The sequence below is a fragment of the Curcuma longa genome, chromosome 12 (assembly GCF_044706935.1).
Source record: "Curcuma longa cultivar G26 ecotype Majalengka, Jawa Barat chromosome 12, ITB_CL_G26_1.1, whole genome shotgun sequence".
Lineage (NCBI taxonomy): Eukaryota > Viridiplantae > Streptophyta > Magnoliopsida > Zingiberales > Zingiberaceae > Curcuma > Curcuma longa.
Genome location: NC_133872.1, coordinates 2,939,485 through 2,954,318, shown reverse-complemented (window position 1 = coordinate 2,954,318; position 14,834 = coordinate 2,939,485). Strand labels below are relative to the sequence as shown.

The following is a 14,834-nucleotide window of genomic DNA, read 5'->3' as shown; positions in this document are numbered from 1 at the left end:
CGAACGATCGTTATCCTTTTCGTTTGATACCTCCCAGCCTCCGAACTCTCTCCCCACCCTCGCCGCCCGCTAGCCGCCATCACCGTGTTTCCTCGCCGCCGGAAAAGGCTAAACTCAAGCATCCAATCACGGTTAGCTCTCTCCTCGTCCTCGAATGCTCGCTGCCCTCTGAAACAGCTGATCTTTCAATGCATAGTTTAGGTATGCTAACTTGCCCTAATTTCAATGGCTTCTGTTGGCATTGGCGTGTCTGGTTGTAGAACTAGGTTATCCTACCTAAACTAGTATGGTTAGAATTCTTGCTTAAAGATGGTTGTGTTCCTTTTGATCTGAACTATAACATCCTTAGTTTCAATTGTATTTGCTGGTGAAGAATGCACTGTCCAAATAAGAGAACCTATTTTGGCGGAGAGAGTTTGTTTTACCAATCGAGTCACTGCAGTTGACATATTTATACCTAGCGATTTTACACAGAATGGTACAAAAAGAAAAACTTGAACACAATCTCAGGGCCGACTATTTGCACTATCCTTTTGTCTACTGAAATCTTTGTGGCCTGTTCCGGCTCTTTGCCGACGATAGCCACACCACCAGACAATGTAGTATCGCGTCAACCCGTAGTTCTCCGCCGATGATAAGGACCTGAGGAAGTGGACATTGAATGCACGGATTAGCAGGGCGCCGGGGAATTCCGGCGTGACCACTCCGACGCTCAAGTCAGAAAGGGAAAAATGAAGTGTGTAAAGAGAATTCCAGATGGTTAATTGTCATACCTGCGAGGTTTATATAGGGGTGGCTGGAGCGACATTTTCGGATCCATGTGTTTGCGATTGGTGGTGTAAGCTAGATTGTCGGATCGTCCTTGTGACAGATCCCGCGCATCTGATGGTTTAGCAACGTAGGTTATCTTTTTTGGATGGATAGGATCGTGTAAGACCAAGTAGGACTCGCTTTATATCCTAATCCTTGCAGATAAGTTACTAAACTTGATGAAAAGGTCATTGTGCTGATCCGTTGACATTTGCTCCGCAATCTGAGATCGGAAATGGACGATCTGTATGAGCGGCAGGGATGTGCAGGTAGGCCGCGAGTCCGGGCGGATTGAGGATTTGAGCTAGGTGTGCCCCGAGCTCTTTATGTACGATATAGCTAAAGGAAGTGAGGCCAGGACAAGTCATGAGGTCGGCATGTGATGTTGGGGCCAGATCATGAGGTCGGTATGGGATACCGGGACTAAGTCATGAGGTCGGTATGGAATACCGGGACGAAGTCATGAGGTCGGCATACGATGCTGGGACCAAGTCATGAGGTCGGTATGTGATATCGGGACCAAGTCATGAGGTCGGTATGGGATACCGGGACCAAGTCATGAGATCGGCATATGATGTCGAGACCAAGTCATGAGGTCGGTATGTGATACCGGGACCAAGTCATGAGGTCGGTATGGGATACCGGGACCAAGTCATGAGGTCGGCATGTGATGTTGGCTTGATGCCACGGGGGTCATAGGAAATAGGGTTCTGTGCACTGAGGTCCAGAGGAGCTCGGTTCGTGTCTTGTCCCCTTGCGCCGACCTCTTAGTGAGGTTGGTGAGGGATCATTGTAAAAGATCAAGTTTGGTAAAAGGAGATGAGGGAGGGCTTCGATCTGATACTGAGGTCGGACGATAGAGTGTGTACTCTATTATTGTGAGGGGTTGCAATCTATAAACGAAGAGCTCATTTTTAATACCAAGATACATGCCGACCTCTTGATGAGGTCGGCGATTTGCTGGGTCGTTAGTTTGCTTAGGATAAGAGTATTGAGACTGATAAAAGAAAAGGTAGGGGCATTTTGGATGAAGGTTAGGAGATCTTTGGGTACGGAGGGGTGGGCCCTCCTCTTAGTGAGGTCGGTTTTTCTTACCTTCCTCATGGTCTTGAGAGATCGAGACTTTTTTACTCTTGTTCAACGTCATTGCCCCATATTTACTCCGGGTCTTACTCCTCCTCCACGTCACTATGCCACGTACTTTACCCTCCCCCTCCCCCCGTCATTAAGAATTACTCTCGCCAGATCATGGCCAGTTCGTTCTCATATAGTAGATGGTGAAATTTGAAAGATTTAGTTTTTAGAGTAAACTTGACTTCAATACCAGCCTCTTCTCTGAATAGTGCCTCCAATGTTCCTAAGTGATGTTGCATAGGCAACCAATCTCATCTTCACTACAAAAGGAAATCACAGACATTGATTAAACGGGGCTTGATAAAGTTGTAGATGCTATGTGAATACTGAGTGATGGCCAAGCCAGTGTTTTAGTGTTAGCCATTACACAAAAACACACTAGACTACATTATCTTAATTCTACTGACAAAACATCACATATTCCTTTCCTTGTTCGCAAGCAATTGTACAGCCTCTTCAGAGATGTCATCAGTGATAATTGATATTTATTTCTTTATCTGTTTGTTCTTTCTTAACTAAGACTGCTGAGAACTAAATTTGTGACTGAACCAAAAATCTTTGTTCCTTGCTGTGTGACTCAATTTCCCTACTAATGCTTTCAACTGTTGTTTCAGTTTGTTTTCTTCCACTATGAAACTAAAGCTGCAGTAGTTCTTCTGCGTTTGACGAAGGTTGCATCAAATGAACCTACATCGGACCTTCAAGGTTTACAAATTTGGAATTGTGAACTATTTGAGTGCACTTAAGCTCCAAGAAGAGCTTTGTTGTGAAAGAAAAGCTGGAAATATTCAGGAAACCATCTTATCCCTTCGACACCTGCCAACCTACACACTCGGAAAGAGGTGAACGGATCACAATTTATTAGTGCCTGAATCTGAACTCAAAGCCATTGGAGCTGAACTTCATACACAGAAAGAGGGGGTGATATCACATTCCACGGACGAAGGCAAGCTGCCCTTCATCCTATTATTTCTCTGAGAGCAATTGGATTTGGGGCAAGGAACTATGTTGCAGGACTTGAGTCAGTAATGATAGAAGTAGCATCCCTTTATGGTGTTGTTGCACATCCTGGGAAAGCAGGTGAGACTGGGGTGTGGGTTGGTGATAGAAAAATTGGTGCCATTGGTGTTCAGATATCTTCATGCATCACTTCACATGGCCTAGCGTTCACTATTGATCCTGTTTTGAACTATTTCAAGGTTATTGTTCCTTGGAATATCAGATAAAGGAGTCACATCATTAAGGAAGGAGGCACAAATGGAATAACCAGCAAATGAAGTGGTCCATCATCAGCTTATTCAGTCCTTCTAAAAGATATTTCATTTCACAAATGTACAATGGAATCAAGGTGGATCAATTTTGCCAACTGTTGAAATCAAATAACAAGGAGATAGTTTGAAGTAGTCTAAGCTCTCTAGTAATCTAATAACACAATTATACTAATGCAGTCATTGAGTAAAACTATGATCATAGTTTGAAGTAGATGAAAAGAAGGAAGAACTCACCGACAACAGTTGACTGACCCTTTTTTAATTTGATCTGTTGGATTAACATTATCGTTGCTGCCTCGCGTGGGCATCTCTCCATCTCGGAAGCATTGAGTTGGCCACATGGCCAACTCACCCGCACCTCTGTTCTGTTATTGTGAATGGAGCATTTGGCGGCGACGGTTCACCATTTTGCTGCGACCTGCAGTTGCCTTGACACCGGCGGCGAAGTCAAACTCTGATGTCCCAAGCCAGCAGAGGACCACACCGGTTGGTAGAATTCATCATCCAACGATGTTACACGATCGATTTTATAATCATCTGTGAAGAGGTAATCGAGAAATTACAATTGATCACGACGGAAGAGGATATTGTTCGATTTCGTCGAGATTCGAATCTTTTGTCCTCTTCTACAAGTTTGATTCATCATAATCAATTTCAGTTATACACCAGGACATAGAATTTGTTCTCACTACATATGAAATATCACTTTGTCTCAGGTTATGCGTCTCAATTTATCCTGATTATAAAAAAAACATAATGTCACTTTTTTATCAAGTAAATTAATAATATCAATAGTTTATAAAATGATAGAATTTTAAAATATTTAAAGATTTTTACATTTGAAAAGATAGAATAACGGACGTTTTAAAAAAATAAGATGATTTTCAAAATTCTCCAACCCTGATTAACTTTTTTTTAAAAATATCCCTAAAGTTTGATTAATATTAAAATGCCCCTTATATGCCTCCTCCTATTACAATAATTTTCAAATTTCCCCAATGCTTACTAACTTTTAAAAATTATCTCTAAAATTGGAATAATATCTAAATGATTTTTAAATATGTATTTATATCAACAAATAAATAAATTTAAAAAATATTTTGATCTTATACGTAAGGAAGGATGACAAAATAAAATTTTTTGAAGGTATTAGTAGTTTGAAAAATCTAAAAAATATTGAGGATTTTTTAAAAAATAACCCTTAAAATATGCTACATTATGGGAGTGAAACGAAACGCCCTCCCAACCACCGTTTTTGACTCCTTTCTTACTGCTTACTAAATTTAAATCCCATCGCGTCGAAATCCGCCGGAAGCGCCCCTCCTTCCCTCCCCGATCCCCGATGGAAGATTTCGTCTGGCTCGGCCGGGGCGGAGGCGGCAGCGCTAATGGAGGAGTCATCTTCAGGTCAACCTCCTCCTTACACCTCCAGCGCCGACCTCGCGGTGGCGGCAGGGTCAGCTGGAATTTTCCTATCTTCCTCGTGCGCGCGACCGCTGGGCGGTTTGTGGCCCCGCCAATGCTGGCAGATGCAACGCCGGATACAGCCGCCCGACAGGTAGCGGATCCGCCCTACAACTGGGGTTACTCCAAGCCGGTCGTCGTTCTCGATGTGGCATGGAACTCCTTGTTCATGTTGGTCTCCGCGGCGGTTCTGCTCTGGGCATCGAGGGAGAAGCCTGAGACGCGGATTAGAGCTTGGGTGATAGGTTACGCAGTGCAATGCTTGCTTCATGTGGGATTTGTTTGTTGCGAGTATAGTAGGAGACTGCGGATGAGGGAGAGAAGGAGACGATGGGTCGCGTTGATGGAGGAGGAGGATGTGGAGTTCGAAGCGGATCAGGAGGAGAGCAGGTTTGTTTGCATTACCAAGTTTATCCATTTTTCTTGACGCTTTGAGTCATTCTTATATTTTTGTTTTGTTTTTTATTCCTGTAACCTCAAAATTGTTTTTTGAATTTCGATTAATTTTCGGTTTAGATCGTACGAGTTGTATGAAGCTGTATATACTGCTGCACATGGACCTCTACTTATACATATGCATACTTGGTCGTACTTAAAATCTTCTTTTGATATCATAGAATAGCTTCGGCTTCCTTACTCTTTTGTTTCCATTGAATTTCTTAATTGGGGTTTCTATATAGTCAAATATGTCATGGAAAGAAGATGCAAAAGAAAAAAGATTAAACTAATCCAGAGCTGACAAAGTAGTGGAACCAAATCAAATAGTATTCTTGAGGTCGTACGAGCTTGGATGCTCCTCTGCATCCATGGTCTTGCTGCGTTAAATCGAAAGCTAGTCACTTGTATTTTTCAGTTTTACACATGTTGGAGGATCTTGCTGTAATAATGCTCATTAATCTTGCGGGGTCAATATTTTGCTTTTCGTTGGGCCTTTGTCTATGCCAAACCTCCTGTTCCTGCTATGTATTAGCTGTTTTATTATATGCATCAAGTGAAAAAAAAAATCAAATAGTGTTCTGCAAAATGTAACTATAGGTCAGCAAATAAACCAGAAGGTTATTATTAGATCCAACTGAAACTATTTGTTTCACTGAAAACCTATGCTGTTGTTGAAGATAAAAATTCAGAACTAGTTGGAAAAACTTATTAATATATTTTTCCCAATGACTAATTTATTGCAAAAAAAGTAGCAAATAAATCATGAAACCAAACAAGATAAAACAAAAAACCTTAAACAGACACTGAAACTAACACTATGATATAAGAAACTCCCATCTAGGCCTGTATCAAAATCATAATGTGAATCAGCTCTCACTGTTGAGTGTAATTCTTTGGCAAACTGTGATGGTTCAAAAATTACTTTCGCAGCCTTGCTGGAGTATGTAGGTAGTTCGCCCACCTTATTACCCTCATGAAAAACCAGAAAAACTCTCCCAAAAAGTTCTTACCTAAGTACCTGATGCTCAATTGTTCAGCATTTGTAGTTTTCCTGATAGGTACCATTTGAACTATAATTTGCTTATGGTGAATCTATGTCCTGACATAAAAACTGCACTCTGGTTGGGTCTTCAGTTTGCCCTCCTTTTGTTACTTTATGTTGAAGAAGAATGAAGATCATAAATTGATTATCAAACACCAAACCCCACATCTCCATTAGTAGAGAAATTTCATTATCAAGCGCTATATATTGTCATCTATGTTTGACCATTGAAATCATTTGATCATGTAAATTTCAAATGATTTGAATTTATTACCTACTACAAATATCTCATTTTACGTTTCTATCCTCTATTTCTGTGAACTTCTGACTCAGTGTTTTTCCATGTGTATTACATTTTTTAACAACAACATCTATAACCTTGTCTCAATAAACCTGTAGTATCTTTTAGACCATTTGTGATATAGAAGTTGTCTTAAACTATCTGCCCATTTGCATTTTCTGTATAGTGAGGGGATTATGATAACTTAAATGATGGTTCCATAAACTAAATATCATAAAGAATGTGCATTAACAGATGGAAGATGGTTTTGTTGATTCATGTTGCTAAATGCTATCTATTTTTTGATGTCCTTTTTGTTTTCATCCATATTGTGTATGCTTAAATATTTTCTTCCAGATGACATGAACTTCAATATAACACACATTCAAATGGATGTTCAGTTGTCTCTCTGTTAGTTAAACATTGTCTTAACAGGGCAGTTAAGAAATTGGAGTCCCTTAATGCAATAATGTCATTGTTGTGGTGGATGCTTGGTTTCTATTGGATAGTTGTTGGTGGCCAGGCTCTTCTACAAGATGCACCTCGTCTCTATTGGTAAAAATATCTTTCTAGAATCATTTACTTTTTATGTTGCTGACTTGCCACTTTTTTTTTTTTTTTTGAATGGTTATTAGAGCCACTTTCTTGAGATTGTGTTTTCCATTTTATGCCCGATCATTTTAACCACAAATTTTATTGAGTTCCTACTTGCTCTTATCTAATATTTCAGTAAAAACAATTTAGAAAGTAGGTTATTAATTTTAGGTAATGTTACATCCACAGATACACCTTGAAGATATTCTCTTTGTTGCTACCAGATAAAGAATCTCAGAGATGCTATAAATATGGGGCCAATGAGATTATTTAGATGGAATTTGGTTATGAAACACAAGTTAATTTGATGTTTGGTAGGAAAGGTAGAAGGGAGTTGCTCTTTCTTATCTTGGGAAATGATTCCATAAAACACATCAAGATGATAATTTAGCCTTACTCCAATGTTGTTCCAAAGCATAATCCTTGAGGTTCAAGTTCAGGTTGTGATACCAACCAAAATCATATAAACTCTTGAAGTAATACAATAACTCCACTTAAATTCTCAGTATTCTTGTGGATTCATATCTTGCACAAATTGGATAGAGACCCACACAAGCGATGTAGGGCCAAGAAGCTATGTTTTACCATGTTGTTGCCACAATGCCTATTGTGTAACACTTTGCCTGCATACCATTGCATTTTTTTTATCTGGAACCATGTTTGTTATTTTGCAAATTCAAAGTTATCTGGCTATGCCACTAGAAAGGAACCTGAACTAGAGATGGATTGTTGTCACACATGTACCATAAAAATCCTAGCCCCATAAGCAGTGCATAATTTAACATATTACTGCCATTGTACTGTTACATTTCTTTAGGTCAATTTCTTGGAGTCATACTAGAGGTGCACATGCTTCTTAAAATGTAATTTTAATATTTCCATTGCAAATTCAATGTGAACTGGAAGAGGACAAACAGATGGATAAATGTGTGTAAACATCTTTTTTGGTATATGTGTATTCATTATGCATAAATGACAAAAGGAAATTGATGGCTTTATATCAATGGATGTTCTTCAAAGCATATGCGGATATGAATGTTTGGTTGATTCATGGATATGCATAAAGTTTACCCTGTTTATTATCTTCCTGGTCAGATTTTAAGCCATAGCCTCTTTTCTGAAGATGCAAATTAGGTTGCACCATTGCTAGTTCCTGCTAAACATTTAATCTGAAATGGGTACTTGATATTTAATTGTTGGATTACGAACTACTAATATTTGACTTTAAATGGCATTCAGGTTGACAGTGGTGTTTCTAGCATTTGACATGTTCTTTGCAGTATTTTGTGTCATGTTGGCTTGTGCAGTTGGGATAGCCCTCTGCTGTTGCCTGCCGTGCCTTATAGCTTTCCTTCATGCTATTGTGGGCCAAGAAGGTGCTTCAGATACCAACCTTGGCAACCTTCCCAGGTTCCGTTACTGTCGGACCAATCAACTACATAAACTTGGCCATGAAAATGAAAATGAAATTTCCATCACAATAGCAGAGGAGGATTCCCTCATGGATCTTTGCCTCCCTCCAGAAGATTCGGTATATCTGATCACTCAGATCTTATCATCTATCTTCTATTACTCCCTTTGCTTTGTGCCTCTGCTTGTTTATTTTTTCCTGTTTACTGTTTATGCTTAGTTTCCATGACCTTGGTTCCATGGTTGATAGAATCAAAGATTTAGATCTGTAGGTGTGCAACTGGTTTTGATGTGAATATATTTGATGGCTTGATTTTTTGACCAGAAAATTTTAAAATTTCAATTTCTTTCGAGGATAGAAGACCACTACTCAACTGTCTTTATTTGGAGTAAAATGTTGCAGGAGTGTACATAAGAGAAAAAGGATAAGGAAACTATAAGATAGTAGTTCAGTAGCCTGCATGATTCTGTGGTTTGTGTGCTCATTGAGGGTCCAAAGGTGAAGTGTCTTGTGCGAAGTTTCATATTCTTATGTTCCATATCGGTCCTGGTCTAACCAATCAATCAACTTCGAGTTACCCCTGCAAGAGATTTGGCATTTTTTTTTAAGAGCCTCTTCGAGTGAACAAAGAGTTGAGGTTGGTCATGATTAGCCAACTAGAAAGTGTTTAACCATTTCACAATAATCCCCTGAAGGTTCACCATAAGGTGTACGTGATATATCATAGAAGGAACCAATCTTGAAGAGATTTCTGTTGCCTTGATTGTGGTTGAGTAGAGCAATGTTTGCATTATAAGGGAACAAAGATAACTTTGGGGTGTGTCGGGAATTGGGATGAACCATTTGAGAGCCTTAAAATTGGTCAAGTTGAATTCTTTTGCCATAGCATATGACAGCTAATCCGGTAAGGTCAATGAAAAGCTGTTTACGTGGGCCAAGAATACAGCAATTTCTGCGCTGAAATGATGCAATGCTTACGTTTTCCAATGCATTCCCAAGAAAGAAGGTGAGGCATAAACTGTAACCAATGGCAGTGTTTTTGAGTGTGCCTAGAGACACTTATTTTGATCTACAAATTTCTGCAGTTTGTAGAAACATGTTTGTAAAAAATAAAAAAAGGATTCCCTAATATAACGGTGATTGTTTGCATTTCACCACCTTTATTTTGCAAAAGAGTTGGTATTTCAAATGCACCTTCTTCTTTGCACTTCTGTCTTCTGTCCATTTTAGAGTGTAGGGCATTTGTGTAGTTACTGCTCGCCATCCAAACACCCTTCTGGTGGATCATCAATCCCATTTTGGGCATCTCAGGAGGATGCTTAGCTTAAGATTGTGTTGGTTTTCCATTTGACAAGTCTTCCTCCACCATTGTAGCTCGCTAACTAAATGTTGGATGTGTAGCTACTTGGCCATGACGGCTTTAAGTAGCATTACAGAATATGGCTAGGTGTTCTTTATTGAGTTTGTGGCCTATGTCTTCTCACTCCACTTCTGTTCAAATTCATCCGGTGACAAGAGCTATGTTTCAATAAGAATTGCCTTAGAGTCGCTGCAGAAGATTTAGAAGAACCAAATCGAGCTTACACCCTCACCTGCAAGGTTCTTTGCCATGATTTTGAGAACAAATAGGATAAGTTGGTGCTTGGAAGTCAATTGTAGAGATCGGGACAAAAAATTATCTCGACACTTGTTCACTTGGGAGAAAATTATGTATGCTAGTTAGTTTTTGTTAGTGCGAGATTCATGCTTTGGCAGCTAAATTGCTGAAAATTTTTGGTGACCTTTTTTGCTGAAGTGCATGGTGAATTTTTTTGGCCTCTGTTTACTTATTGGCTTATGAATTTACTTTTTTCATAGGAGTGCTGCATTTGCCTCTCTAATTACGAAGATGGCGTGGAGCTACACTCACTTCCCTGCAACCATTACTTCCATTCAGATTGCATTGTTAAATGGCTCAGGATTAGTGCCACATGCCCCCTCTGCAAGTTCAATATACTCAGAGGATCATGATGAACATCTATTAAGGGTCAGTTACTGGTGGTAAATGAGAAAAGAACTTTCATTATCATCATGGTCAACCTGTATTTTTACCCAGCTATTTGGGGTCTATAATCTTATTTAACCATATGATAGTGGAATAATTAGTTTCATATTTAACAGTAATTAACTTTTTCTTAGTCGTCATCAGTTCAAATTTCCCTTTGCATTCCTCCAATGTTTCTTGTCCGTTGCAGATGCTTTAAACGATTGTTAATATAGTCAACGATGCTTAAGCGTTCAGGAAAGTCTGTTAAATTTTGTCGTATTGTTATATTCATGGGGATGATTAAGATTAAGTATTGCTTTAGCTTGCCTTATTTGGTTGGTGACCTTTTTTTTTCTGTTGTTCGGAAATAGATTTTTTTTTACCTTTTTAAATTTATTAGAGGTGAAAATGTCAAAATGTCTATAATAAATATTTGAACCATATATTCCCCTCTTTTCCCAGATGGCAAATATATCTGGGGAAAAACTTTGCAGTATCATTTTGATGTATTCCCTTTTAAAGAAAAGGGAATTTGGTTATAGTCGAAGAATTGATATAGAAGATGATGAACAACAAGATGGCATCTCACCTTTTGTCTCCTCTATTATATAAAAACACATGGTGTTCAACTGTCCTAGCAGGGTTATCTGGATTCTTGAAGAAGCCAATGTGAACCGTAAAGTTCTTTGATTATTGAAACAATGGGCCGTAGATCATGGATGGTTAATATAAAAATGGAAAGTTATCAAATACAAGCTGTATGGTCGTATCATATGGTATAACCAGGTAGCATGCTAAGTTCTAGAACTGGACAAGTAGTAGACAATGTTTTATTTATTTATTTTTTTACCAATACAGTAAAGTATCATTTAAGAATTTATCTTTTTATGCCATTTTATTATCATTAAAGTTGTTGTTTTTGGTTAAATTTGAACTTTCACTTTTGGTAACAGATTAGTATTAAGTAGAACAATGTTTAAGTAAGCTTACAAGCCTTTTTTATTACATTGATAAATAAGTAAATTGTAATTTCTAAACACAGGTGAACTTTTTCATGCTATGTATATTATATGCTAATATTAATGACATAACAAAATATGCTAGTAGTTCTAAAACTAATAATTTGACACAATATGACACTTTAAATCAATTTAGCTTTGGATGATTTTACACTCTTTCAATTCACTACTACTATCAAAGTTTATGACCAGTCTTATGACCCTAAATAGGAAATTGATTTTCACTCCATTATATTTTTATTTATATTAAAATAAATTTTATTTTATTATTGTTAATCAAGTTCTTTTTTATTTTTCTCATTTGATGTACATATTTATCATAGTTTTACATAGTCTACTTGAATATTTATTGATCGTCTAACTACAAATCCATATTATTTAAAACATATTTTTTGAAATTTTCCTTCAATATATGTAATCTTGATTTTTTTTAAATATTTTTATTTTTTTATCTTGTCTATTATTTTATGTGTGCACATCAATTTAAACATCATCATTTTTACAACTTTTATTTTTTACTTTTGCGCTTGAGTCATAAATTAATATTCAACTCCATATAATATAGCAGATCTAATCATAATTTTATAAATTTTTTTAATTTTAGAAGTACTTTACGATCATAAAGAATGTCTGACGTACATTTTCATTTCAATCCTCTCACTTATATTCTATATAAAATATCTTTCTTAATTCTTTTATAAAAATGATATTAAATACAAACTCTAATTATAATAGACAACTACTTCTATTGGAGTTGTTTAAGTGTATATTATTAAAAATTTTATGAGACATTTGCAATTAACAATTATTAATTATTCTTATAATTTAGTAAAATATTTACATAATAATACAAATTATTTTTTATTTTTAACATATTAAAAATAATTTAAGATTAAAAAATTATTATATTTAATAAAAAAATTAAGAAAACCTTTATAATTATATTTTAAAGTACAGAATATGTGGGATACAAAATATGAATAGCTAGGTACCGCGCGTCATTACTTAAATTATTTAGGGAGTAAACGAATACACATAGTCTAATCCAATTCATGCCAACTTTGAGAAAGCAAAGAAACCCAAGATCATCACTCCAGATAAAAATCACAATATCAAAATTTGACAAACAGTTTGCAAAACCCAAGTTTCTATACTCTGTCCAAGTTACAAACATGACAAAATTCAAATAATGTAGGGCATGGCAACACCAGTGCCAGGGAAGGAGTAACGAGGTGGAGTCCACTGAAACCAAGTACCATGCGGTGTCGCCGGCAGCAGATGACGAATACCACCATCATGGTCACCGCTGCTGAAGTGCCGAGGCGGGAATGCACAAGGTGGACTCATCGCCGGCGGCGGTAAAATCATCGTCGGGCGGCGAAGAGGATTATTAGAGGAAGTGTTCTTGATTTTTTGGCAAGTACTTTGCAGACCATAGAGGATCATGGAATCTCGATCCTCCTCTACCACCCACCTCTGACGCATCTTGTGGAAACTCAGTCCGATGACCAAACTGTCGAATCCCGCCTGGTGAGCCACTCCATCGGCCTCCACGTTCAGTAAACTCGCAAGCTTCATCAGGCCAAGCTCTCCGCCATGAAGACCATGGCAGAACCTCGCCATGTACTTGAGGTCGTAAAGTCTTCCGCAGAAAATAGTGCTCGCCGCCGTTACGAACTCACTCAGCGTCTCTGGCAGCGGCTTTCCACCGGTCAACATTTTCATCAGGTAGCCGACGTCGTAGGAGCCGTGGAATGTCACAAATGAACCGCTGTGGTGGTCGAACAACTTCTCTCGGAGCAGAGCGGCACAGCGAACAGAAGAAACGCCCTCGCGTCGGTTTCTCTGCAGGTTGATGCCGCTGTTCTTCAATAGGCGCATGGACTCCGACGAGCAAGAATCCACTCCAGGGTCAAAATCAGAAAAATTAATCTGCCATGCCACCCGGGGCATTGGCTGCCTGCCAGAAGCATCGAAAAGGGAGATGCCGAGTTGGATGATGCGTAGATTGTCGACGTTGTACTTGAGGTCTGAATATCTCTCCTCCTCGGAGGCATGGCGAGCGGTGAAGCGCAGGAATCCGGAGAACTCCGTGTCGAAGGCGACGATTGGGAAGAAGCGGCGGAGAAGGGCGATCAACTCAATTTGCTCCATCAAGTTCTGTTTCCACACCTCGATGACGGCCATTGCTGCCTGCTCGAATCTGTAGTCTCGGTCTATAGTGGAAGCAGTTATTTATAAAGATTGCTTCTACAAATTAGTTGCGGAATAATAGGAAATTATAGTTCTTACCGGTAATTAGTTGCGGAATAATAGGAAATTACAGTTCTACAAAATATTTTCTATCAAATCTAATATATTTGATTGATTGATAAAAAAATGATGAGATTTACTAAATCTTCCAGCTAAATCTAATCTAACGTTTTATTGATTAAGAAAAAATAGTGATCAATCAAATCGTTTCATAATTAATAAATTCGGTTAGTGTTTATTAGTTATTGACAACTGTTATAAAATTTTTAGTGTCTTTTCATTTCTTATGAATTTTCTTTTCATATAACAAATGATATAATAAAATGTTCATCAATGTCTTATATACATTGTTCAAGAATTATAATTAATTGCAGAAGCAGAAGAAAAGAATTATAATTAATTCATTAATTGAAGACATTCTACATTTTTTTAGGAGTAGTTAATGATAAATGCCTTTTCACTCACATAAATAATAAAATTTCATTGAATAGGAATGAATTTGATGAAGACTAATATATTTTATTTATGAATTTTAAATTCTCAAAAAAAGTACATTTTTGACCTAAAAGATAGTTGAGATTTTGAACATGAGATGAGTATTTTAATAGTTGATCAATAGATGATAAATTATAAATATTTAAATGTGATATTTGGTAGGATCAATAGAAATGGTGAAGAGGGAGAGAATGATGAATAACACTTGATTTTCAAATATCTTTTTTATATTTTATAAATATATTAGTAAGTCAATCAAACATGATTAATCGTAGCAGAAATAAAAAATAAACAAAATCAATACTAAATCATTACATAAACCAATAAACATGTTTGAAATCCACACTTTCATCAAGATTGAGATGATAAAATTATCATTACATAAATCATCAAGATACTAAATCAAAAATGTACTTGAAATTTTAGAGTTTAATTTGATGATCTTCCATGCATGTCTAAAATATTCTTTTAAGAGACTTCAAATGATTCAATGATGGGATGTAGAATAAATACTTAGCATTCTTAGATTGGGGATTACAACCTATTTATATTGTCAGGTTTTACTTTATTTTGGCTCATCATAGAAATAAAATTAAA

The 14,834-nt window shown here is 37.3% G+C and overlaps 2 protein-coding genes and 1 pseudogene across 2 annotated transcripts; 2 read left to right on the top strand and 1 right to left on the bottom strand.

Moving 5' to 3' along the window:
* Nucleotides 1–67: 67 nt before the first annotated feature.
* LOC141843667 (octanoyltransferase LIP2, mitochondrial-like) lies at nucleotides 68–3,353 on the top strand (annotated as a pseudogene).
* A 1,204-nt stretch (nucleotides 3,354–4,557) lies between these two features.
* LOC141843529 (E3 ubiquitin protein ligase RIE1-like) lies at nucleotides 4,558–10,463 on the top strand. Its single transcript, XM_074731584.1, has 4 exons — nucleotides 4,558–5,069; nucleotides 6,875–6,994; nucleotides 8,273–8,564; nucleotides 10,302–10,463. The coding sequence occupies exons 1-4, from the start codon at nucleotides 4,558–4,560 to the stop codon at nucleotides 10,452–10,454; spliced, it is 1,077 nt and encodes a 358-aa protein (XP_074587685.1). The 3' UTR covers nucleotides 10,455–10,463.
* Nucleotides 10,464–12,671: 2,208 nt separating this feature from the next.
* Nucleotides 12,672–13,676, bottom strand: LOC141843459 (putative CCR4-associated factor 1 homolog 8). The gene has a single exon (XM_074731515.1). The coding sequence runs from the start codon at nucleotides 13,674–13,676 to the stop codon at nucleotides 12,672–12,674; it is 1,005 nt and encodes a 334-aa protein (XP_074587616.1).
* Nucleotides 13,677–14,834: the final 1,158 nt, after the last annotated feature.